The 24,252-nt window shown below is 41.8% G+C and overlaps 1 protein-coding gene across 1 annotated transcript; it reads left to right on the plus strand.

Annotated features, from left to right (window-relative positions):
- The first annotated feature begins 46 nt into the window (after window positions 1-46).
- On the plus strand, window positions 47-22,631 carry RPA1 (replication protein A1). Its single transcript, XM_071575207.1, has 17 exons — window positions 47-129; window positions 457-504; window positions 780-858; window positions 1,405-1,513; window positions 2,419-2,507; window positions 7,026-7,097; window positions 8,214-8,346; window positions 9,275-9,377; window positions 10,483-10,551; window positions 10,690-10,882; window positions 11,908-12,047; window positions 13,637-13,785; window positions 15,060-15,192; window positions 16,374-16,550; window positions 17,819-17,926; window positions 21,172-21,258; window positions 21,627-22,631. The coding sequence occupies exons 1-17, from the start codon at window positions 97-99 to the stop codon at window positions 21,732-21,734; spliced, it is 1,830 nt and encodes a 609-aa protein (XP_071431308.1). The 5' UTR covers window positions 47-96; the 3' UTR covers window positions 21,735-22,631.
- Window positions 22,632-24,252: the final 1,621 nt, after the last annotated feature.

A 24,252-nucleotide genomic window follows, 5' to 3' on the forward strand; every position in this document is an offset into this window, starting at 1 on the left:
GCGCTGCGCTGGCAGGGGCGCACGGCGGGACGTAACCGCGCCGGAAGGAGGGGAGCGGCGGCGGCGGCGGCGGGAGGATTTGGCGGCAGCGGCGCCATGAGCGTGCGGCTGAGCGAAGGGGCCATCGCGGTGAGGGGGCCCGGGCTGGGACGGGTCCTGGGACGGGGCGGGAGGGCATACCGGGCCCGGGCACCGAGTCCGGCCCGGGCCTGAGGGGAGAACCAGACCCGGAGCCGGGAGGGGCCGGCCGAGTCCAGCAGTGACGGCCACAGCGGTGTCTCTGTCCGTCCACGGCAGTTCCCCCTCAGTCAGCTCCGTAGGCGGAACCCGGCACAGGTTGGACTCGATGTCTTTTCCAGCCTCAGGGATTCTGCGGTTCTGTAGCTGTGGGTGTCGAGGCCTTCCCGGGGGAGGAGGTGACACTTTTCTGAAGTTCGGTTTCATTTTATTCTCCAGGCCATCATGCAGGGGGAGAGCGTGTCCAAGCCCGTACTGCAGGTCATGGTGAGTCCTGCCCTGTCCCTCCTGTGCCAGGCCCTCAGTGTCTGCGTGTGCTTCCAGAGGCTTCTGAGTGCAGCCAAACTCGCTCTGCGGAGGAGCCAAGGAGGCTGTTGGCTCTTTAATTATTTTAATTTTGTTTCGTATTACTTGGACTATGCTGTTGATATCAATACTCAAGAAGTTGAATAGATAAAACCATTTGCTGATGGTGTCACGTTCTGTTTTTGAAGTGACAAAATGCCTAATGCCAGAGAGTAACGTGGTTCATTTTGCCCCAGAATACTCGGGCTATTGCGACAGGAACGGGCCCCCCGCGGTACCGAGTGCTGATGAGCGATGGCGTTAACACCCTGTCCTGTGAGTATGACGAGCTGCAGGGGCGTTTGTTTAAGTGTGCAGGTGCTAATGGTGATAAAGTGTCTGGTCCAGTGATTGGGGGTAAAGTGATGAATACGGAAGGAGAATGTGGCTCATGCTGGGCCACAGACTCCAAAGTGTGAAACTGCATTTTATCATTTGGTGAAATCTTTTTCTTCCAAAACTTTCTTTGTGAGCCTTAAGCATTTAACTTGATAAGGATATAATGAAAATATAGAAACATACGTAATACTATAATTTTTACAGTGATTTTAGGGTAATTTAGCTTCATCTTTTTCTCACTTCTTTGGTATACAATCATTCTAGATGCCCCTGCACTCTGAAGTGTGGAGAATAAGTACAGTGTAGTTTGTACTCAGTTTTGGTGACTTGTCAGCAGTTGAGCTGTTTTCCATGTCTTAACAAACTGAGCCAGCTGTAGATCCAGGGGGATGCCTGACTGGCTGGAGGGTTGTGTCCAGCCACGGCAGCCCCTTTGGGGCCGGAATGTGGGAGTTGTTTCAGTGTTTTCCTTCTCTCCTGCAGCGTTCATGTTGGCAACACAGCTGAACCCCCTGGTGGAGGAGCAGCGCCTGGCAGCCCGATGTGTTTGCCAGGTCAACAGGTTCATTGTCAACAGCCTGAAAGATGGAAGGTATTTGGGTTTCTGTGCTTGCAGTTCTACAGAAAGGCAGCAGCATTAGTGGGGACTCTGCACTTCATGACCAGAGGCCAAATGCTTTGGTTGGGGTTATCTGAAAATACTCAGGCTTTAGGGTGCAAGAGGGAAAGTCACAGCACCAGCAATTGAAGGAATAAAACAAATTGCAGAATGTGAACTCTAGTGGGACCTGATATGTCCAGTGCAGTGATTTGGTAATTTAAAGTTTCCAGTTGCAATACAACAACTCCAGTTGGATTATTCCAAATATTGTATAAGGCTTCATTAAAATTCACTTAAAATTCACTTAAAATTCACTTAAAATTCACTTAAAATTCACTTAAAATTCACTTAAAATTCACTTAAAATTCACTTAAAATTCTCTGCTGTGGAAAAGAAATGGTAGAGGCACCTTACTATTTAGGTATTGTGGAATCTGGATTTTTGTTAAAATTTGAGGAAATAAGATGGGAGGAAAACTTTGAGCAGGTAAGATACTGAAAAAAGAGAAGAGATCCAGGTGAAGTTATTACAGAAAAACTATGTATGTGTCTAGCAGTGTATGAACTGAGGTTTGTATTCTTTGAGACTACAGCAACTATTGAGGCAGGGAATATATCTTGTAAAATCTGGTATGGTTTTGGTGCTTGAAACAACATCGTGTTTAAAGTATTTTCTGTAGCTGTGGGATCTGTCCTTCCTGCAGTGTGATACTGTTTCAAGCCTGCTTGTCCCTCAAGAGAGTGCTGAGTTTGCAGTGGAGAGCTTTTCTCTTCCAGATCCTTCCTCCAAGGAATCAGCCCCTAATGTTTCATTCTCTTACCTGCAGCAAAGGATATTCAGAGTCTGATGGATCTGCTGAGGGAGTGACAGTCTGTGTTGTTTGTTCTGTGTTGTAGGAGAGTGGTTATACTGATGGATTTAAACATCCTGAAAACTGCTGACGAGGTTGGTGGGAATATTGGCAATCCACAGCCGTACAATGAAGGTGAGTGTCAGGAAGCAAATGCCTTTCTGTCTGCTCTGAGAGCCTTTCACCTGTCTTGTTTCTTTCACTTAAAAAAAGCAATCAGACATGTTCAGTTTTCTTATGTCTGGAGCAGTGATGTCCAGGTCTTGAAATCCTTTCTGTTTGTGTAACACAAGATGGATTTTGTTCATAGTTTAATAAACTTTACACCATTGCTGAAGACCTCAGTCTCCCCATGGTATTGGGAGGATCTACCTTACAACACTGACAAGTTTTTATTATATGTTAGTGGTCTCTGCCTCGAGTTCCAGTAAGTAAACGGAAGCTCTTTTATGTCTCCTCATAATGAGTAATCAAATAGATTATAATTTCCTCTGTCTGGAAAGAAAACAGCAGGAGGAAGATGGAATAATGATCTATAAAAGTATAAGATGGCATGGAGGGGATGAATAAAGAATGATGAGTCTCCCTCTGTTTTCTACATTCATTTGGTGCTCTTTAGTTCTCATCTTGTCAGGCAGTGGTTTTAAAACAAAGGCTGCACCCCTGAACTGCACAGTTAAATTATGGAACTTGGTGAAGTAGGTGCCAAAAATTGGCACAGGTTCAAAAAGCATTAGATGTGAAAGAGAAATCCATTAAGGGCTGTTAAACATAACAATACATCCTCTGCATGAACGTTGGGTGCAGGAAGCACTAAAACTGAGATTGCTCCAAGGACATGGATGAGAGACTGGTATAGAAACATGGCCAGCACAGACCTCCCTAAGCACCAGTTCCCCCCTGCCATCCCAGAAAAGGGTGGTGCACTGGGCAGACCTTAATCTGACCTGCTAAATCTATTTAGTTTTGTTAAATTATATAAGCAACTGTGTTCTTCATTTTCCATGTTCTGAACTTAACACTTCTCATGCAAATGTTTTTAAAATTAAAACATTTCCCCCCCCCCGAGATACATTCAAAGGTCTCTTGTTCTTCCAGTTCTGAACTTTAAAAAAGAGGGAGAATAATAAACTCTTGGAGAAAATACTTGAACAGCTCTGCCTGTGAGGTATATACAGATAATCGCTGAAATTTAATACCAAATAGCTCTTCATGTAGATTTTTTTTAACTTGTAGAAGTGAATTAATATATTTTTATTATTAAGGGATCACATATTAGTTGGGAAGAGTTTTCTGTAGGGTATTTTGGACAAACAGTGGTGGTGGGTACACTGCTGATCTGGTTAAAAATCTACTTTACTGAACGAAGTAGGAATTAGACTTTGTTGCAAAGGCAAAGACATCTTTCTTCATTAATTTTTCTTCTCCCAAGGGAATTAGAGGGGCATTTGTTAAATGAGCCTAAAAAATCCTTTGTTCCTTTGATAGTTACTTAGCTAATTGCTGTTTAAAAATGTGTTGACATCTCAGATTTTATGGTTTAATCCCACAGTTGCTGTAGAGACCAAGATTTTCAGAATAGCTCCTGAGCAGACTGTTTTGTACCTTTCTTCCATGTCCCTGCTTATGTGATACATGAGCTTGTGAACTATAGTGTTTTTCAGTTACATTGTTGCCTAGAAACGACTGAGAACATGGTATCTGACAGAACTGAGCTGAAAATACTCTTTTAAGACTATAAAATCTGGTAAAATTATCATTACTCTGATCAAAGTTGTGTTCCTTATTGGGCTTACAAAAGCACTTGGCAGTGAAGGTTTCAAATCAAAGCTTTTGGAGATGTCATAGGTTTGTGGTCATAGTAAGTGTGGGCTTGCACTAAAGAGATGCCAGAATTGATGTGTTGTGTATTTCATTTTAATACTGATGTTACTCTGCAGGCATCATAACTTTTTATTTGATACTAAGTAAGGATTCTGTTACAGAAGATGGTAATAGTTTATATTAAGTCTGCTTAACCCAACCCTGCTGCTGTACAGGCTGTCAGATTTGTCATGAAGGTCTTGATGAAATGGCAGAGCTGTCTTTCAACTTGCAGATTCTTTAAGTTTCTGTGTATGTTGGGAAATTGTATTTTTGAGGGACACTCAGCCAATGCAGAACAAGCATCTTGAATATACTTTGTTCAGGTATTTAAAAATGTGTCTTTAGTCTTCCTTTTGATTTTACTTGAAATACAGACCTTAAATTGGCAGCCCTAGGATTAAGGCATATTCCTTCCCAGCCTGTAATAGCAGAGTGGGGCCCAGGGGGGTGACAAACTGGCTCGTGGCCACTTCACACAGGAGCAGGAGGTGGTTAATCTGCCTAACAAGGAAGCAGAAGACACAGTCTTCTTATTACAAATCATAAAAACTTTTCAGGCAGCATTTCACAGTAGTATTGAAAATTAAGACTGAACAGTTTAGTTCTTGTTGAAAACTAGATGGTTGTGTTATTACTGTTGTTAATCTCATTCAAGTTACTCCAACGCTGGACTTTCTTTTCACTATGACAATTATTTGCTACTTATGTTTAACCTCTGTCATTAATCTTTCAATGTTGAAATGTTTATATAATTCTACATTCACTTGAACTCTTTATCCTTGTCCTTCCCCACCACTGCAATTAGGTGTGTGTTCTTTCAAAGTGCATTTTCATCCCTTCTCTTCCTTCACTGCTGTGCTGCTGCTCAGTTCCAGGGCAGGTTTTGTGTCAGGGCACTGTGGCAGAAACTGTTGGTAACAAATTATTGGAAGCAGAGGATTCCTGTTGGCTGGTTATTGCATTTCAGTGGGCTGTGGGGCAGCTCCAGCTAAAGGTCTTGGGTTTGCCTAACCCAGTATATACAGCAGAAATGTGATCAGGTATTTCAAGTGAGTTTTTCACCTCCTGCTAATAAAAACTAGCAGCAAAAACCAGGCAGTCACGTCGGTTTTCTGAGCACTTCAAGTGATCTGTAGGCCACCAGCCACCAAAAATCACAGTTTAGGAGTCCCTGGGCTCTACAAGCGAGAAAATTGGAGAGATATTTCTGCTGCTTCTGTATTTGAACACATGCACAGATGTGTGAATTTATTCTTACTGTGTTGAGAAACACTGGGCTGTGGGTAGGCAGCCATTAAAATGCGGGTTTGTGTTTCATAACACCAAGTGTTCTAATGTATGTGGTGGCCTTTGGTTTGGTTTTTGGTGTGTTTTTTTAAAATTCCTAGAGAAAAAACACACTTGGCACAAAAGTAGCAAGGAAGCCTCTTGCTGTTTCGTATTCACATTCCTGTTCTGCCTGGCTATTCTTTCCCTGACCAAACATAATTTTCTCTTAATGTGTTTTGTTGGGTTTTTTTCCTGCCTTCTCTTGCACAAAGTGAATTTGGGTGTTGAGTGCTGACCCTCTGAGCACCTGAGGCCACTGAGTGAGGGTGAGACCTGGCTCCTCCATCTAGTGGAACCTGCAGCAAATACACATTTTGCTGTTTGACGTCATGCTGTTGCCAGGGAGACTTCTGTCACCAGTTCACTGATGTGACTCTACTGATGTGGCTCTACTGCAGCAAGTTAGAGGATCAGAGTGGGTTTTGTGCAAGGACCTTGTTTTGGATTAAACATAACCAGAGGGTTACCTCTGTAGGCTGTACCACATCAGGGTCTCCTTTTGTTGCTTTGCTCCTTTACCATAGTTTTGTGCCATCCTTCTGTCATGGGATTCTCTTCTTTTGTTCCTTGTCATGTTTACAGGCTTGGTCTGACCTTTTCCACTTTCTCTGACCATCTTCTCCTCACGTCCCAAGTCAGGGAGGCTTTGCCTGCTCAGGTGTAGGTCTTGCAAGCCAGTGGCTTAAGAATTAGTAGTATCCAAAAGGACAAAAGTGTTGGATATTTTCTCATCTAGAGGCAAATTGTTCTGTAAAGGAATTCAATTTTTTGAATGGTACATTAGTCTTTTAATGTACTTTTTCTCTGGATATGTCAGTCTGCTCTTTCTCATGTAATTTATCATCAATTTAAAGCAAGTAAAAGTCCTGGAATCTAAAAAAATGGATGATACATACCTGCTATGGCATCACTTTGCTCCCTAAGCAATGTACTGCTGTGTGCCAAGGAGGGCCCTGGTGAATGCTGAAGTGATGACTCCATCACCCACCAAGTATCTTCATATTTTGGAAATAAAATACAGCAAGTGTTTTCTTTGTCCTGTGTTAACTTCAGGCTTGACTTTACCCGGTGGGTTTTTGGCCCTTTCTGAGTTCTAAGACAGAATTCTCTACAGTTTTTATCTTAGCTGTTAGGTAGTAGCAGAAACTACCTGTCAGAGCAATAGCAGCCAGTAAACTCTGAAAAGTTGTCAAGATTACTTTGGGGCTGTCCTTTTAAATCACTGTCAGCCCTGAGTTCTTTCCAAGTAGAAAGCAGTTGCTTGAGGAAAGAGATCTGACTGAAATTCCTCCATGGTAATGTTCAACAGATAGCTTGCTACTCCTCTGTCTTATGGCACTTGAATTTCAGCATGTTCTCTGTGTTTTAAATTATTTTTTTCATGCAGGTCTTATTTCCTAAAAGGCTGTCATTACTGTGCTCCTTGCTCTACTCTGGTGTTTTTTCCTTTATTACCAGGGCAAGGGCAGCAACGCTCTGCAGCTCCAGCAGCAAGCCCACAGCAACAAAATGGCAATTTGTCAGTAGCAGGTAAGACTAATCCTGGGCAGGAATTCTGGTTTCCATTTGTTTAGTGAGAAACTACAGCTTAAATTTAAATACAATCCTTTCTGTGACGGTGTGGCACAAGAAATGCTCCATTGAAGAGTAACCTGTAGCTTGACAAGGGAAATTCTCTCAAGAGGCTACTGTGCACTTGCATTTAAAAGGGGAAGTGGGGGAAAACTGTCCCCCTTTCCTTTTCCCCAAGGGAAAAAAATAGGAAACAACTTTATTCAAGGTACATTTCTTCATACTGTGGTCACCAAAATTAAACTGCAGTTTGGACCTGGCCAACAAGTCTGTTACTGATGCTCAGATATAGAGGCCAAACAGTTTAGGTGGTGCAGAACTGAAATTACTTGATAGCACATCCAGAAGCATGTTTTTTTTGATCAAGATTTCACTGTGATACTGAAAGAAGCAGTCAATTTAAATGTCAGTCTGTAGAATTTTTTTTTGTGCTAAAAAGTTGTCAGTCCTAATTCTTGCTTTAACTTGTCTGTATTCTTTATCCCAGTGTTTAAAGAGTATTTTTAAATTGTAAAATTTTGACATTTGCGTAGAAACTCGGAGCAGAAAACAAACTTCCCCTTCATTACTTACAGCTTATTATAAGAGTTTTGTGCTTATACATTGACAAGTTTGAGTTTGGAACTACCAATATCACTTCATGTCAGAAAATTATGTGATTGTGGGGTACCATTCCTTAGTTACTCCATCAGGTGGTGCAGATCTCAAGTTTAATGTACCATCCTTGGAAGTTCTCAAGAGCAGGTTGGATGGGGCTCTTGGTCCAGAGTGGGGTGTCCCTGCCCATGGCAGGAGATTGGAACAAGATGATCTTTAAGGTCCCTTTCAACCCAAACCATTCTGTGATTCTGTTATTTTGCTAAATAGTTGTTTCCCACTTAAACTGTGTTAAGTGGTTACTGGAGACATCTCCACTTCCAGTACAAGTGCTCTAAAGGTCTGGGAGTGTCTCTTCTGCAGCATTTTGCAGCCCAGAAAATTCCCCATGGCATGGTGGGAAAGGTTCTGCCTGACCTTGCAGCGTGAGTTGGTTTGTGCGAGGCTGCAATTCTGCTTTGTTGTGTTTGCTGGCAGGTCCTGCTGCTCCCAAGTACCACGCTCCCTCCCACCAGTTTGGAAGAGCAAGTGCTCCCAGCACAGGGAAGACGCCGGGGGGGTCCCAGGCCAAAGTGGTGCCCATCGCCAGCTTGAACCCATACCAGTCCAAGTGAGTCTGCTTTGCCAGGCATTCCTCATGTCTCAGGCAGGAAGGAGCAGTAGTTTCTTCTTGCTTTTTCATGTATGATCTCTGTCAAATTATTCATTGAGTTCTTTTGACTTTATTGGTTAAGTTCAAACAAACCCAACAATAGCCAGAAAACCACCCAGAGCAATAAAACCCCTCCATGGAAACAGCTGATGGGTTTTGTTTTGTTGGGGTTTTTTTCTTGTTTGGGGTTTTGTTTTCTGGGGGGGAGGAAGGTGTTGTGGTTTTTTGGAGGGATTTTTTGATCTTTTAAAATTGCATCAACACTCCAGCAATCTCAGATTTGCCTTGGCATTGTCTTGGTGCAGCTGCCCTGCTGGGCTTGATAGGTTTTTAATATTTTAGTTGAAAATTGGTTGAATTCTCTGGTTTTTTTTCCTAAAGCAACCTTCTTTTGGGTAAATTAATGACAAAACAGCTCAGTAAGCTTTTCACTTTGGCTACTGTGCTGTTGAAAAGCATGAGGATGTAATTATTTAGTGAATGACATTTTTAAGTTATGCAAACTGATTTGATTACTCAAGTTAAATGTGAATCCTATAATTGAGCTCTTGAGTTCTAGCGTGGCTTTTCAGAACAGGCAAACTGCTGTGTGAGAAATGTACCCTAGAAGAGTAAAAGATTTGAGGCCTGCTTCAATGCAGAAGGATTGTTCACTATTATTATCATACTTTATGGCTGCTTTGTTGCCTTCTTTACAACGTTCTGCCTTTAATGGTGTAGGCCATTAAAATAGAACGCAGCGGAAAAGAAGGTGGAGTTGCTGAGGTGCTGTGGGACGATTCTGGCTTTTAGACAGTGACATTCCAGTCCCAAACGTTTGTCAATTCAATCTGTTTCTTTAAAAAAATGAATGTATACAGTACAGTGATTTCTTGCACAATTTCAGGTGGACCATTTGTGCTCGTGTGACCCAGAAAGGCCAGATCCGCACGTGGAGCAACTCCCGTGGCGAAGGGAAGCTCTTTTCTATAGAGCTGGTTGATGAAAGTGTAAGTGTCATATGGTGAGACAAAGATAATGTATGCCAGATGCTGATGAACCCTTCATAAAGACAGAATAGAGGAAATAAAGTGTGTTATAGGAAATGATTTTTTTTCTTATTGCAACTGAAACTTGTATTCCTGCATTCATTAAGTTGCACATCAACGTGCCAGTTTTTATCCAGAATGAAGTCTTAAATGTGCAGCATTGCTGATTATTTTTCATCAAGGTCTATAGCGTGTGACTGGATTTTTGCAGCTTCAAAATATAGTTGTTTATGCAAACTGACAATCTAATGCTGAGGGTTGTGGAGGTTTCCTGTAGATTGAGAGTGACGTTTCATCCTTTGCTGAGCTGCACCTTACAAAATGGGGAGTGAGAAAAGCATTGCCTCCAAGATACAAGCTTTCAATTTTCATGAGGAAATCGAGAGTACAAATTACTGTAATGCTAAGAAATTTCCACTGTGGTTTGTTTGGGGAATGGTATCTGGTTAATCTAACTAAAGTTGCAGTTTGTCAAGCCTCTTATCAAATTATAGCCTTCTGTCGTGAAAACAAACAAGATTCTGCTGGATTATATTGAGTATAAAATGTGAGGTTAATAATGTAATGTCTTGTCACCAGGCATTTGTTTTCTCTGCATACTGTCTGTATTAAACTTTTTTTTAAAAAAACTATTTATGTCTAGTGAGTGTATAATTGTTATTAATTCTTTCTTAAAGACATCATGTCAGTGTGGGAGCCATTGCAATATACTGCCTGTTAACTTGTGGAGCTGTGGGGTCTATTTGAATTTATTTTATCAATGCCAGTTTCACTGGCATTTTCAGAGGTGTATATGATGGATACAGTTCTTGTGCCTTCTAATCTGAAGCAGTAGATACACTAATGAGACTTGAATATGAGGTGTGATTGTCAGGTGTAGGATATGTCATTTTAGCTATAACTACAAATGTGAAGAGAGCGTTGTTTGTTTCTCACATGCCTGGAGCAAGCCTGGCAGACCCCACTGTGTCTGCAGAACTGATGCCACTAAACAGTGCAAAGATTTTTTTTTAATCTTTTTTCATGCCAAATTTCAGTCCTGACCAGCTCTTCTATTTTCCTGCAGGGTGAGATTAGAGCTACTGCATTCAACGATCAAGCAGACAAGTTCTTTCCACTCATTGAATTGAACAAGGTATGGTATCTTTGTGCTTTCTTAGACTGACAGGAGTTAGAAAAGAGGAACTTCTGCACAGCAAGAATTTTTAAAGGTGAACACAGTCTATTTTCTCTGACTGCTGATAATACCCCATTTCATTGCTTTCTCGTGTAGGTATATTATTTTACCAAAGGCCATTTGAAGACTGCTAACAAGCAATATTCAGCTGTTAAGAATGACTATGAGATTACATTCAGTAATGACACTTCAGTTGTGCCCTGTGACGATGCCCAGCACATTCCATCCGTTCAGTTTGATTTCGTATCCATCGCTGACTTGGAGAACACGCCCAAAGACTCCATTGTTGGTCAGTCTAAGTAGCAAAATGGCAAACCCTAATGCTTTGAAGTTTGTGTGTGTCCTGAATACTGAGCATATGGTGCTTTGAATGTGAGTCTTGTCATCTCCGAGTTGAAATTAACCCGTGATGCTTCAGTCAGTTTTCCTGTTTGGATGTCTTTGCCCTGTTCTCTAACAATGTGTAATATGTTTTCTTTAAACTTCTTCTTCAAACTTAAGGCAGTAAATGATACTTGTTTATTGTACTATGGTCATTGTTTTCCACAGAAAAGGGCGGAAAGAAAAATGTCCTTGCTCGGCACGTGTGCATTTCATACCTTCTGTGATCTTGCTTTCTTTCACTATCTAATTATCTCTGTAGTGATTTTGGCATAATTAATTGCATCCAAGTCCAAGTTGCATGACTGTTTTGGCTTGCTTTGTGAAGTATTGGAGGTTTGTTTTTCTGTAATTTGTTGGGCAGAGTACCCTGAAAAATTTGGAGGCTTGGGTGGGGGTGAGGGTTCTCAGGTTTCAGAGGCACAAAATGCCTGTCGTTCAGAGACATTCAGCTGGGAATTTTAGAGGTTGATTTGTAATATTAAAAATGGTGTATTTGTAGGGAGTGCAGAGGGGTTTGTATTAGCTCGTGCTACCCAGAGGTGCAGACTTGTTTAAGTTGCAGCTTCCAGTTGCTTCATTGTGTTACAGTTGCTTGCGAAGCTCTTGCTTGTGCTTTAACAGCAAGTGTGTGTTACATGATCAGGACTCAAGTCCTTTGACAGACTGTGATGGGAAAAGATAGTACAATGCCTTGATCTCTCTAATGTGGTGAGGCTTGCATTCATGAATATCTTAATGAATGTGTCAACAAAATTAAAGCACTGAAGAGTTCTGTAGTGGAGCATTCCTACCATAATACACTTAATTTCCATATCAGATTTCATTTGAATAGGGAGCTAGGATACAAGGTAAAAATCTGACAGTAGGTTTGAATGCTTCTCTTGTGGTCTTGTATTCCCCAATTGTGACCTTTGAGTAACTGTTTTTCAGATGTAATTGGAGTTTGTAAGAGCTATGAAGATGTCAGTAAAATCACAGTGAAAGCTAACAATAGGGAGGTTTCAAAGAGGAATGTGCATCTGATGGATACATCAGGGAAACTGGTGACAGCTACGCTGTGGGGAAATGAGGTATGTGCTCTCTTACCTGTCCTTAAGCAAAGGCTCCTTTGTGCAGGGTGAGGAAGTGCTGTTGTCATCCGAGATGGACACAGCAGTGACACAGTCCTTGGTGTTTAAGGATCAGGGGCCAAGAGAAGGTGAAAGACTGTCTGGTTGCATTCAGGTGTGATGTTCTTAACCTTTCTCTGACAAACTGCTGACATGATCTGACTAATGTGTTCTGAACAACTGCAGACATTATGTCTCAAGCCAAACTACTGAAGGTAACAGGCTCCTGGTTTAGGAAAGGGTATGAGTTGCAGCTTGATTATGGAAAAGCCTGGTGGCTATAGCTGTCTCATTTGAGATGAATTTTATTTGTAGGGTGGGACACACGTTGCCCTGCATAAATTGCTGCACAACAAGGTGGTTGAGAGGCTGTATCTCAAACCAGGAGTTTAAAGCACCAGAGCCTTGGAAGCGAAAGTTTGAGTAGTTGCAGTAAACTGCTTCCTTATCTTTTTAACAGGCTACTTTGTTTTCCACTGCTGTTAGGGTTTTACCTTCTGGTGTATAAAGTGGGAGTGATCCTGCCAGCTTGACAGGGGTGCTTTATGCTAAATGGTCGAGTGCACTGATACTGTAGGTACCTAAACACCATTATCCATCTGCTGGTAGAACTGAAGTAAACTTGAAGTTCATTATCACAAAGTCTTGAGGTTGAACCAGGTTGTTACAGGAGAGACTACTGGTATTCAATTCCTGCCATAACTTCCAACAGAGATCGGGGTCTGCACTTCACAGAATTAAATCTGTTTGCTTGCTTGTAGAAGAGAGACTCAATAAGCATTGAGGGGGACTGATATGTGGCTTGCAGCTGGCACAGTTAGGGTTAGAATCTCCATGTCCTTTATAACAGTCATTGCCATGACTGCTAGGATATGGTTTTGTGTCTCATGGATACAGTGAATACGACTGCAACTCCATTTTGTTTTTTATCTTTAAGCCAATGATCCTCCCTTTGCCTGTTAAGTGGTGGTGGGGTCCAGAAAATCTGTACCTTACAAAACCTTACTCATGCCATGAGGTCCTTTGGTAGTGTCAGACTATTCAGGTAACAAAGTGATGGCAGTTGAGCAACATGAAAGCAGCTTTATGGGAAAAAACAGAAAATGGAAAGTTGACAAAAAGTGTTTGGTCAGCATAGCTGCACCTGTCCTCTTTAACTGCTGATAGAATGGACGTGGTTGGCTCAGTCAAGCTGAGCAAGTTGATCTCCTGATGAAAGAATTTCTCCTGTGTTCATTCCCATAACCTCATCTCCCTTTCTAAAATGCTGGTGTAAAACTGCTAATGGCGGGGATCAATCCTTTTTAACAAACTAGTGGTGTAACTGAGGGATTCTCTGTTTCCCTGGGAAACAGGCTCTTGGATTACACCTTTAATTGTTTGCTGCCTTTGCTTAAACTCTAATGACGTCGTTCCAAATCTTACCTTTCAGATACTGTGAGATGATTTGATTCAGGTTTGATCTCTTGTCCTGATCTGTGAATTATGACCCCAGGTTCAGTACCTTTGCTGTAACGTGCTGCCAATGCTCTGTTTTTTCACACCTGCAGGCTGAACGGTTTGATGGTTCCAGACAACCTGTGATTGCCATCAAAGGAGCCAGAGTCTCAGATTTTGGTGGTAGAAGTCTGTCTGTCCTGTCCTCGAGTACAGTTGTCATCAACCCTGATAGCCCAGAGGCTTTTAAACTCCGAGGATGGTATGAGTGTGTTTATGTTGATTTATTTCAACCTGCTGCAGAATATTTGTTTTATTCTGTTTCTCTGTACTTGAGTACTGAGGAAAGGTGGCAGAGGATATGGCTTCCAATGCTATAGAAACTTCTCTTGCATGGAAGCCTTAGAGCCTGGAAGGCTGTTCTTCTTAAGTTGTTCAATTCAAAAAACTTTTAATTCCATGACAGACCTTAAAAAATTGAAATGGGAGTAGTGCATGCTGACCCAAAGCCTTGGAAGGCAGCATGAAATCAGGCTTGACCAGCTCCATGTTCTGAGGAATGATTTGAGAGAACAGTATTTTTTTCCACAGGCTTTTCCATTGTGTGGAATCTGATATGCCCTCAGTTAGTATGGAGGGACTATTTGACATCTTCCAGTGTCTAGTCCTCACCAGATATTTTTCAGATAGCAAAATAGCACTTTTATCACGAGAAAACAAAGTGATTTCTTTGTTTGTTACTTCTCCTGTAGGTAGCTGTTTAATTGTCTGCTGCCACTGTGAATATTGTGAGATGTGGTGCTTGTGTGTGTGTGAATAGGGTTGAGTGCTAACAGCATCGTGTTCATGAATCCTGGGGTGTTGAGGGTCTGGTTACATCACCCAAACATGGATAAAATAAATAGCATGCTCCATTTGTCCATCCATAGCTGTGGATCTTCTGTGCTTCAGAGGCTTGTTGAAAATAAAATTGATTGTGTGTCTTGGCTATTACTGTCACACTTTAATTAAGTTCAATTTTTGAGCCTTGTTGGTGCATTTCTGAAATCACAAAGCCCATCACAATGGCACGGCAGTACAACCTTTTGCTGAAGAGCTGTGCTTTCTTATTTTAACAGAGGAAGCATAATCTTTTCAATGCTATTTGCTTTTTCTTTCGAAGCTGCTGCGAAGATAATGGTACCATGTAATTTAATTTTAATTATGGAAATATCTTGATGCCCTTAAATCTCGTTATCTGGCTGCCTCTAAGAAGTGTGCAGTGCGTGGTTTGACCACTAGCTGGCAAACAAATTGCAGTTATATAGAACAAAGCTGTCCTCCTTTTGTGGGTTTATAAAATACTGTGCTAATTAAGTCAGACTATTAACTTATTCTGAAATGCTATTTTTGTTTGCAATATACACATATTACTGTAATTGTTTCCTTTGCAATCATTGATAAAAAATCCCTCATGTATCGAGTACATGAAAATAAACGTAAGCTTTTCGTAAGTCTGTCTGTTCCAAAAATAGGAGTTGGTCTCTGTGGTTCCAGGTTTGACTCTGAGGGGCAGCTGCTGGAATGTGCCTCGATCTCTGATGTGAGGGGTGGGCCAGCAGCTGGAGCAAATGCCAACTGGAAGACTTTGTATGAAGTCAAGGCTGAGAACTTGGGACAAGGAGATAAGGTAAAGCATGGGCACTTAGTCCAAGCCTTGTGTACTGGAGATAAAATAAAAAGCTGAACATTATGCAGGTATTCTGCTTATTGAAGTAGTCGAGGTGTTGAGCAGTGTGTGTTTGCTCTCTTGGAATTTATGCTATTAAATAATTTTTTGCGATAAAGTCAAGCTTGTTGGTGATGCAACGTGATACTGTGTTTGCAAGAGAATTCTAAGCCTTGTATAAATGGAGGGGGGATGTTTTCACCCCAAAGATGTTCATATAAACAGCACAAAGTGTTCTAGGACAAACGGGTGCATTAGGAGGAAGTGGTTTTCAAGGGTGCACACTTGGTCAATAGAAAAGCTGGTAATAAACCCCAGGTCTTTGGCTTTCCAATCTGGAAACCTCTCTAGGCTTGTATTGCTTCTTGACTTATTTTTAATGTTTCTTTTGGACTTAAGTGCTATGCTGTTTGGGGTACACAAGAGCTTCTATCCATGGAAAAAACCCTTTGGAAATAATGGACTAGTTTGAGTTAGAAGGGACCTTAAATACGATCTAGTTCCAACCCCCACACATGAGCAGGGATGCCACTCCCTAGATCAGGTTACTGAGGGTCCTGTGCAAGCTGGCCTTGAACACTTCCACTTCAGCTGGTATTCAGCTATTTTGTGTGACAATTTTTGCACATGCTTCTTAAGCAACCTCTCTTTTTCTGCTGGAAGACTTGACCGTGGTCTTAAACCATTATGATGATTATTTTAGTGTGGTGAGTGGGTATTTTGTTCTGTAGGCTATAGTTTAATCAAATGCTTATCTGTAACGCTGCACAATGGGCTTTCTGGTTTTTGTATTGGTTCCCAAAAGAAGCGTAGGAAAGTGCAGAATCTTAATCCTGTGAAAAAGTGGAGATTTGAACAGACACAATGGAGAATCAAATATGCTTTATCTAAAGAAAAACCTAGCAATTGGAGTTTCCTGCAATGGAAACACAAAATAATCTTGCTGTAGGGGCTTTATTAACATAATGGAAGCCTGAAAATTATTGCAACAGAGGGGTTGATTTACAGTTGCCCAGTAATCCATAGCTGTTAAGCTTTCTAATCCTGAATATCCAAGTATGGGTTCCTTGCTTGTGTGTGTTAATTCAGAGTTGGAAAACATTGAGTATTTTGAGGCTAATGGTGCACACTCACCCTCCTAGGCGGATTATTTTAGCTGTGTGGGCACAATTGTACATCTGCGCAAGGAGAACTCCATGTACCAGGCATGTCCCTCTCCGGATTGCAACAAGAAGGTGATAGACCAGCAAAATGGACTCTACCGCTGTGAGAAGTGTGACCGTGAATTCCCCAACTTCAAGTACCGCATGATGCTCCTGGTGAGTGCCTGGGCGAGAGCCGAGCGTGCGCCGTGCCGTGTTCCCCGCGCAGCCCCAGCGCCGCTCTGGGTGGGAACGAGGAGCTGGTGCTGTCTGTCCATGATGCCTGTGAGTTAGAGGGTATTGAGATGGTTTGTAAGCTGTACCTGAGTGAGGGATGTTTCATTGAGCTGATTAGCAGTTTGTTTTCCTCGTGCTCCAATTAAAAGCTTTTCTCTTTGCCAAGAAGTTGGTGCTGGCTGAGTTGCTTCTGGTTTCCGAGTGTGCGACGCGGTGCAGAGTACAGATGGCCTCCGCCTCTTCAGTAGTGAAGATAAACTGAAGTAAAATGGCATTTCTGGAGAGCAGTAATTGCACTTTTACAGCTGCTACCTATATTTAGTACAAGTTTTTTGTAGGTATTGTTCTGTTTCATGCTTTAATGGAGTCTGCTTCGGAAAGTTGACTGCGGAGTATTATTATTGTGATGCCCACTTACACCAGAAGCATTGAATCTTTTTCTGTTTTACATTATAAATTAGGGTTGTATCTGCTGCTTAGAAATGCTGTGCCAGGTGGACATGCAGAGAAAGGGGAACTATCCCTGCAGTCTTACTAAAACACAAACTGCTTCCTAATTATTTCCATCAGATAACTTCTAGGAACTACTTTACATAGCAGAGCTATTCTCATAGAAAATAAAGGGTATACTGAGGGTACACTCAAGGCCTTCAGAACAGAGTGTGTCTCCTCTTTCCCCATTCCTAGTTGTAAAATCAGCCAGGAAATGCATGGTGAGGCTGGTTCTTGGTCTTCAGTGCTTTGTCTTATCCTTGAATGTTTTTGCTGGTTTCCACACAACACAAACATGAATTTATGCTCAAGTATTCAGGTATGTACAAAGTAAATGCAGTGTGCAGACTTAATGGTGTCCCCCTTGGTGGTGGTTGTTCTGGGCTACCTGTTCTTGCTCACACCTCGTCAGTGAGAGCAGTACACAGCTGAATATCCATCAGTGTCTGCCACTGTGATCTTGTTGGCCTTTTCCTGTGACACAATCTACTGTCAATATTAACTTGAGTTTGGTTTTGTGACATTTTCTGGAGCTTTAAAAAAGGTAGTAAGTCACTGCCTTTCACCCTCAGTAACTGAAAGTACATACAGGTAGGGCTCTGATAGTTACTGGAAATTTAAAACTCTATAGCTGTGAAGTAGTTTTTTTGTATTGTTGTTTTCCTCTAGATAGGCAACTGGACAAAATAACCTTTTAGTTTTTTGTTGTATTTTAGGTGACCATTGCAGACTGTGTTGAGTATCAGTGGGTGACTTGTTTTCAAGAGGCAGCAGAATTCATTCTTGGGCAAAGTGCAGCTTTCCTGGGAGAACTGAAGGAAAAGGTCAGTCAAGTATCTTACTACGTTTTTACTGTATGTCTAGACGTTGAACTGTGTTTTGCACATCTTGTATTGGGCTGTCCTCAAATCTGTTGCTTTTTTTTGATCCTTCTGGTAAGGAAATACTCTTGTAGTGTTGACTTTCTAGGCAACCCTAAAAAGATGTAAGGTTTGTGTGGAACACCAATGCTGATCCATCAGAGATTGGTCTGATACCTGTGTGTGCATGACAGGAAACGTGGCAAAGGCAGGGGGTTATGTTCATGCAGTTGCTGTGGAAATTAACAGAATTAGTTAAAACACAAAAAAGTGCCATGTGAAAGAAAGGAATATTCTGTTTCAATTGTGAAGCATTTGAATTGCCAGTTCTCAAGTGATAGGCCAGCTCAGCTCAGCCTGAGGTTGTTCTCCAGATGTTACATGTCAGTATCTTTTACAAGTTCACAAATCATTGCTTCTCCACAGTCTGAAGTTCTTGGCAGGGACTTGTTTACTCTCCTCAGGATTATTTTCCACGGGCCATCTGCCTGGAGAACAGAGATTTGCCTGGTTTCCCCCATAGTTTGTTCCCACAGTCAGTCTGTCTGCTTCTGAGCTCTTTTGGCTGCTGAAAACTGGAGATCAGCCTGTCCTCATCACCTGGACCTTGAGAGGCAAATGATCACCTGATGATAGTGCTACAACCTGGAGAGGACTGACAGCTTTAACAGTGTTGACTCCAGAAGGAAAGACAGGCTGTTTTATCATTGTACCTAGATGGGAAGAATCTGCAAAAAACTCCTGTTTTAGCAATAATTGCTGACAACATTTTCCCTAATGTGTTCCAGAAATTTGTTTACAAAACCAGAAAGTTCCAGAACACTTTGTATGTATCTTTGTAAGTAGGCAGGAAGCTTTTTGAACTACTGTGTGTGAGCCCACTTCTGTTAAGGCTTTTTTTCCCCCCAAACATCATCAGAAATGCTGTAGGTCATATGAAAACCATGGCTTGTAAAATGGGTCATTGACAGAGATGCTGAGATGATCTTCCTTTGGCAGATGAGAGCAGCTTTTTAAGGTTTTAAGTCATTAAACACTAACAGAAAGTGTTATCTTTCCTTTGTTACTCTGTGCTTCTCTGTTGCATTATTCTTTCTTCCAACCAAAATAATCTTTTTCTGATTTTCCTTGTCTACTGTATAAAAACTGCATGGCTTTGTTTTGTTTTTAAGTGATGATGTGGAATGCATGATGGGTTCTTGAATATAAGCATTGCTGTTCTCCCAGGCTAAGGCCAGTTGATTCCAGGACTCCACAGCTACCCCAGTTGCTGGTTAACCCACTGCTTGTCTGTGGGAGGGAAAGGAACCCGGAGGGGTTGTTGAGGCTGTTACCCTGAGATACAGTTGTTGACCTTCTCTGCTTCTGCAAAGCAAGGCCAGTTTTCCTGTAGTTTACATGCAGGGGTGGGTTGGGGCATTCCCTGCACTCTGGCTGTACAGGTGAGGGGTGTAGAGCCTGTGGTTCTGGGATGCTGAGTTTTTGTGGTGTTGGGAAGGCTGGGCTCCTCTCTTCTGTAGGAAGATGTCTTGCTGGGGAATTCCAGTGAGATGTGCTTGCAATTTTGCATTTCTGTTTTCAGGCATCCTTAACTTGTCGATATTTTCTTTCTTCAGCCGTGCTTAATCTCTGCTACAGATTAAACAGAATTCCTTAGTCACTTTTAATGCTGAAGAGAACTGGGTGGGGAAGGAGAGACAGCAGATCCTATGTACCAGTACAAACATGTAATGTCTTTTGAAGAGCTGCCTAATGGAAATGGCTGAGGATAGAAAATGGAACATAATATGGAGTGAGCCCTTGAGCGGGAATGCTTTGTGTTCCAGGAGAAATTGGTTTTGATTTGACACTTTTATGAGCCTTTAAAAAATGGTGCTCAATGCATTTGCAGTAGGCTTTTCTTAGTGGTTTTTCTCTGATAGAGCTGATGCAGTGTCTTGTGAAATTGGTGGGAGTCTTTTCTCTGCTTCACAGTATGGTTTGAGTTCATGTACAGTCAGTGACCACACGAAGCACAGATGCATGTGCAAGGCTTTTCATCTGCTGCTCCACTGTGCTTGTTAGTTACCAAAGGAGTGATGTGGGGTAGCAGTGACTGCTATGCTGAGGGCATTTTCAGCTCACTAATGGTTAGCATAGTTTGTGACTGAGCTGGAAAGAGAAGCCAAATGCTTTATTAAGTGACTTATCTTCTAATCTGTAGGATGGTCAGAAGAAGAGTTTTAATATTCAGGAGGGATATACCTAAATTCTGCAATCTGGGAAACTAGCTGCTCCTGTTCACCTTCATTTGTTGTGCTTTTCTAAACCTTAGGAGACTTATTATGTGGTGTAAAATAGTGCTGCACACAGTGAAAAACAGTAGATGTAACACTTGGAATGTGACTGGAACTGGGGTGGGTTCAATTCCAGATCAGATGCTCTGTCTGCTGCTGCAGTGACTGATCAAGTCAAGTGCATCTGGTAGATAAATGTGTTAATAATTACCTGTCGGCATCATCATGGGCTGCAGGTTTCTTTTGGAATGTCAGCAAAGGTTCTTACAAATCATTTTTAGAAAGATAAATTTTTTTTTTCACAGTCTCCACAACTTGCCTGCTCCTTTTCTACTGTTTTGACAAATTCTCTGTTAGAAATGATTATGTTTAGTGTTCATATGGTAATTTGAAGCAGCTTATGTTTAAATGTGATAGAGTCTTCTAATGGTTGTAAAAGCATGTTCAAAACATGCATCCATGGTTTTTATAGAACATCCTCTTAAATAGGTCTGTGTCAGGGCGTGAAGAATACACACAGCCTTGATGGATAAGCAGAAAACCAGAATGCCTAATAAGGCAATTAATGGGGAAATAGTTAATTCTGTCGAAGTTTGTGATCGTAGCAGAACATCAGAATTACCCAGTTTGGCACCATGAGAGAATCTTGTGTAGTTTTAGAATGTTTTTATTAGGTACACCTGATTGCAGAATTGGTGCAATTGTATGTTATTTTGTTTAGGCAGCCAAAAAGCTTTCCTATTTTGTCTTAAAAAGTTTAAGTTACAGTTTTGGCATCTAAAATGCGGTGGAAGACCCAGCTCTGCCCGTGTGGTCCGGGTAGTTTCACTGTTTTGCCAACCCCCACAAAAGCTGAGCTGCTCTCAAAGTTCACGGCACTAGCAGGAGCCTGGAGTGTCTGCAGATGAAAACCTGTCTTTGTCCTTCCCACAGAACGAGCAGGCATTTGAAGAAGTGTTCCAGAATGCAAACTTCAGCACATACGAGTTCAGGATCCGAGTGAAACTGGAGACTTACAATGTAAGTATTGCCCAAAAGGCAAATCGTGTAGCATGTGGCTTTTGTAGTTCGACTTGTCTCCATAGGAGGTGACTTCCTCCTCTTATGTTTGTGGGGAGAGGTTTCTCTTGCTCACAGTGAAGAGAAGTTTCCAAGGATCACACAAATACCGTCAGTCTTGAGTGCTGAAGGGCTCCACGCTGCTCCCTCAGGTTCATCAAGAGTGGCTGGTTTCAAATGAAAACAGCATAACAGCTCTGGGAGCCGTGTTGGCACTCCCAGCTAACCCAGATACCAAGAGCAGTAAGTTACTGGGGCAGAAGGAGTTTAGAACCAAATGCCTTGAGTGCTTAGTGTTCTTCTTTTACATGCTAAATTTCTTTCCACAGGATGAATCTCGTATTAAGGCCACAGCACTGGATGTCAAACCTGTGAACCACACAGAGTACGGCAAGAGGTTGGTTGCCAGCATCAGGAGAAACGCTCAGCTGGGGTGAGGGGCCTGGGGCTGGCTGGTTGAACCCAAACCTTCCAGGAAAAACTCCAGAGTTAACGTTACACTGACTTTCTCCCCGCCCTGTTTGTGACCATTTGGCATTAGTTACACAGTGTAGTGGGCTAAGTGAGTTGATGCATTTCTCTGGAGACACCCCCCTGGCAGGTAAGAGTGTGCTCTGATGGCCACCATTTGTAGACTGTCATGGTCTTTTAAGCTGTGACAGCACGAAAGAGAAATCTCTAGGCACTGCCTGGGTCTTGAGACAAACCATTCAGAATGTCTAAAGTAACTTTGCTTTCTTACTGTATGTAAAGCTGAATTATATAACCATTTTGTCTTCTTTGCAAGGAAGTAGTGACAACCTTGACACTTTGACTTGTTCAGCAGAGGGTAGGAGGAAGAGTGTCATCCTGCTTTCAGATATGGACAAAAGAGAACAGGTCTATTAGTAAAAGTTAGTTCCTTTCCATAGAATTCAAAGGCTTTCACTTTCCACAGGTGCCATACAGTTGTTAATGCTTGGAATGGCAATATGGTAGAATTATTAATCAAAGACATATCTCTTATATCTGAAGAATATCCTTCCTTCAGGGTTTAATAGACTGAGTCAGATGGGTCTGATATTAATCAAAATTGTCTCTTCTGAGGAAGGCAGATAAGCATTGACTCTCCATCCCCCAGGGAAATCCAGGCAACTACAAAGCATTGCTTTAGTTTTCTCTTCAATTAATACTATGGATTTTTGACTGATTTTTTTTTAGCTCACTTTTCCTGGCTATACATATTTTGTATATTTGTGTGCTCAGTTTCTGTAGTTTTATTTGTAATGATGTTGTTCAGAAACAGATCTTTAAATGGGGAGAGCTTTGTTTCAATAAACACTGTTTAATTCCTGTGTAGTGAATTTTGCTTTCTTTGAACACCAAAGATTTCTCATTACTGGAAAGCAATTAATTAGCTTTCATAATAAGCATTCACTTGGGGGAGATGTTACCTTATTACAAACTCTAAGGTTAGACTGAAGAATGAAGACTTCTTTGCCTGATGTTAACAGCATGGAAATGTGGTGATATTTCCACCATTTCTGTGCCTGAGAATGCTGATGAGCTGGCACTTCTGGGATTTTTATTGACGTTTACACAGCAGTCTAAAACTAACCAGGCTTTGAGATTTGTTCAGACATAGAGCTAGTACAGAAAACAGTAATTATGCTACTGGGCTTTTCAGTCAGCAGAGCATGCTAGCTCTGTGTGCTCCTAATCACATTAATTATGTGTTCCCTGGCTGCAGCTCACAGCTTGGCATTTGCTGCACAGCTCCAAGCATCCAGGCAATGCTGCAGTGGGTCTCTGCTAGCAAAACTGAAATTTATTTATTTATTTTCTCCATAGAGCACTGTTTCTTCATGTATTCAGTTGGTGCCCTTTATTCCCCATGATTTCCTGTTTGTCATCTAAAGTCTTGATATTTAAGTACTGTAAATGCCATTTCCATTGATGGACATGAAGCACATTATTCTGGGCCCATTAATTGCAAACACAACCCCTTCCTTTTTGGATTCTCAGGATCATGACTGGGTTCTTCTGCTGATGTCTTGCATTTTTTTATTGAAGTGTTTGTTCCTTCTGACCTTGCTTATAAAGCAGTGAGTAGAAAATTACAGTCTTCAGCACAGTTCTGGATTGACAAATGGTAGGTTAGTGGTGATAATCCATCTTTCCACTCTGCTAACCAGTCTTTTAGTTCTGCTCCTCCTTTCCTATCCCTCCTTCCCAGTTTCAGGGAACTGGGAACAAGTGGTTGTGCACAATGTTCCTTGAAGCTGTTTCCCATTCCTGGGCCCGTGTGCACTAGAAGTGTCTATGGGTGTTTGTGTTGGCAGATGTTGCTGGCTTTGCAGCCTTGGGTGCTGCAGACTTGCCTCTGCTGGGGCAGCTCCTTCTCCCTGAGGGAATTGCTGTACATCCACATTGCTGGCTCTGCTGTGCCATCAGCGAGAGCACTGGAGAGGGAAGGTCTCAATACTCAAGAGTGTTAAGGTATCTCACAGGATCAGCTGAATGACCTTGAAAACTGGAACATAAAATCAACTTAAAACAGTTTGTGTGAAAAGCCATTTATTTGAGGACTAATAAAAAACAACCCTCTGCTGTAAAGTGGATGCTCATTAGTGACTGCAGAGTTGGAGGGTTTTAATCATGCTTTAATCAGCTAGTATATGATAAAAACATCGAGCTATGTGAGGCAAGGTATTTCTAGTGTAGCTATACAAGTGCCATAGCATTATATAAGCTTCTGCTGTGAGATCTCATCTTGAATGCTATGAACAGCTCTGGCCTGCTACGTAGAGAGGCAAAAAAGAGACTCAGCTGGGGCGAGTACAGAGGAGGACTCCACCACTGAGTAGGAGAATGAGGATCTTTTTTAGGAGGGGCTTAGAAGCGCTAATATAGCAAAATGAATCCTGAGAGGGGCATATGATTTCCCACTTACATAAAAGATATATGCATACATCT

The sequence above is a fragment of the Pithys albifrons genome, chromosome 21 (genome assembly GCF_047495875.1).
Source record: "Pithys albifrons albifrons isolate INPA30051 chromosome 21, PitAlb_v1, whole genome shotgun sequence".
In the NCBI taxonomy this organism is placed as follows: Eukaryota; Metazoa; Chordata; class Aves; order Passeriformes; family Thamnophilidae; genus Pithys; species Pithys albifrons.

What these genes read in the sequence shown, in the direction of transcription:
- RPA1 (XM_071575207.1), top strand. Translation starts at nt 97, where the DNA reads ATGAGCGTGCGGCTGAGCGAAGGGGCCATCGCG. An exon ending in CTACGCTGTGGGGAAATGAG is followed by an intron (nt 12,048 to 13,636) that starts GTATGTGCTCTC and finishes TCACACCTGCAG; the next exon opens with GCTGAACGGTTTGATGGTTC. An exon ending in TGGGAGAACTGAAGGAAAAG is followed by an intron (nt 17,927 to 21,171) that starts GTCAGTCAAGTA and finishes TCCTTCCCACAG; the next exon opens with AACGAGCAGGCATTTGAAGA.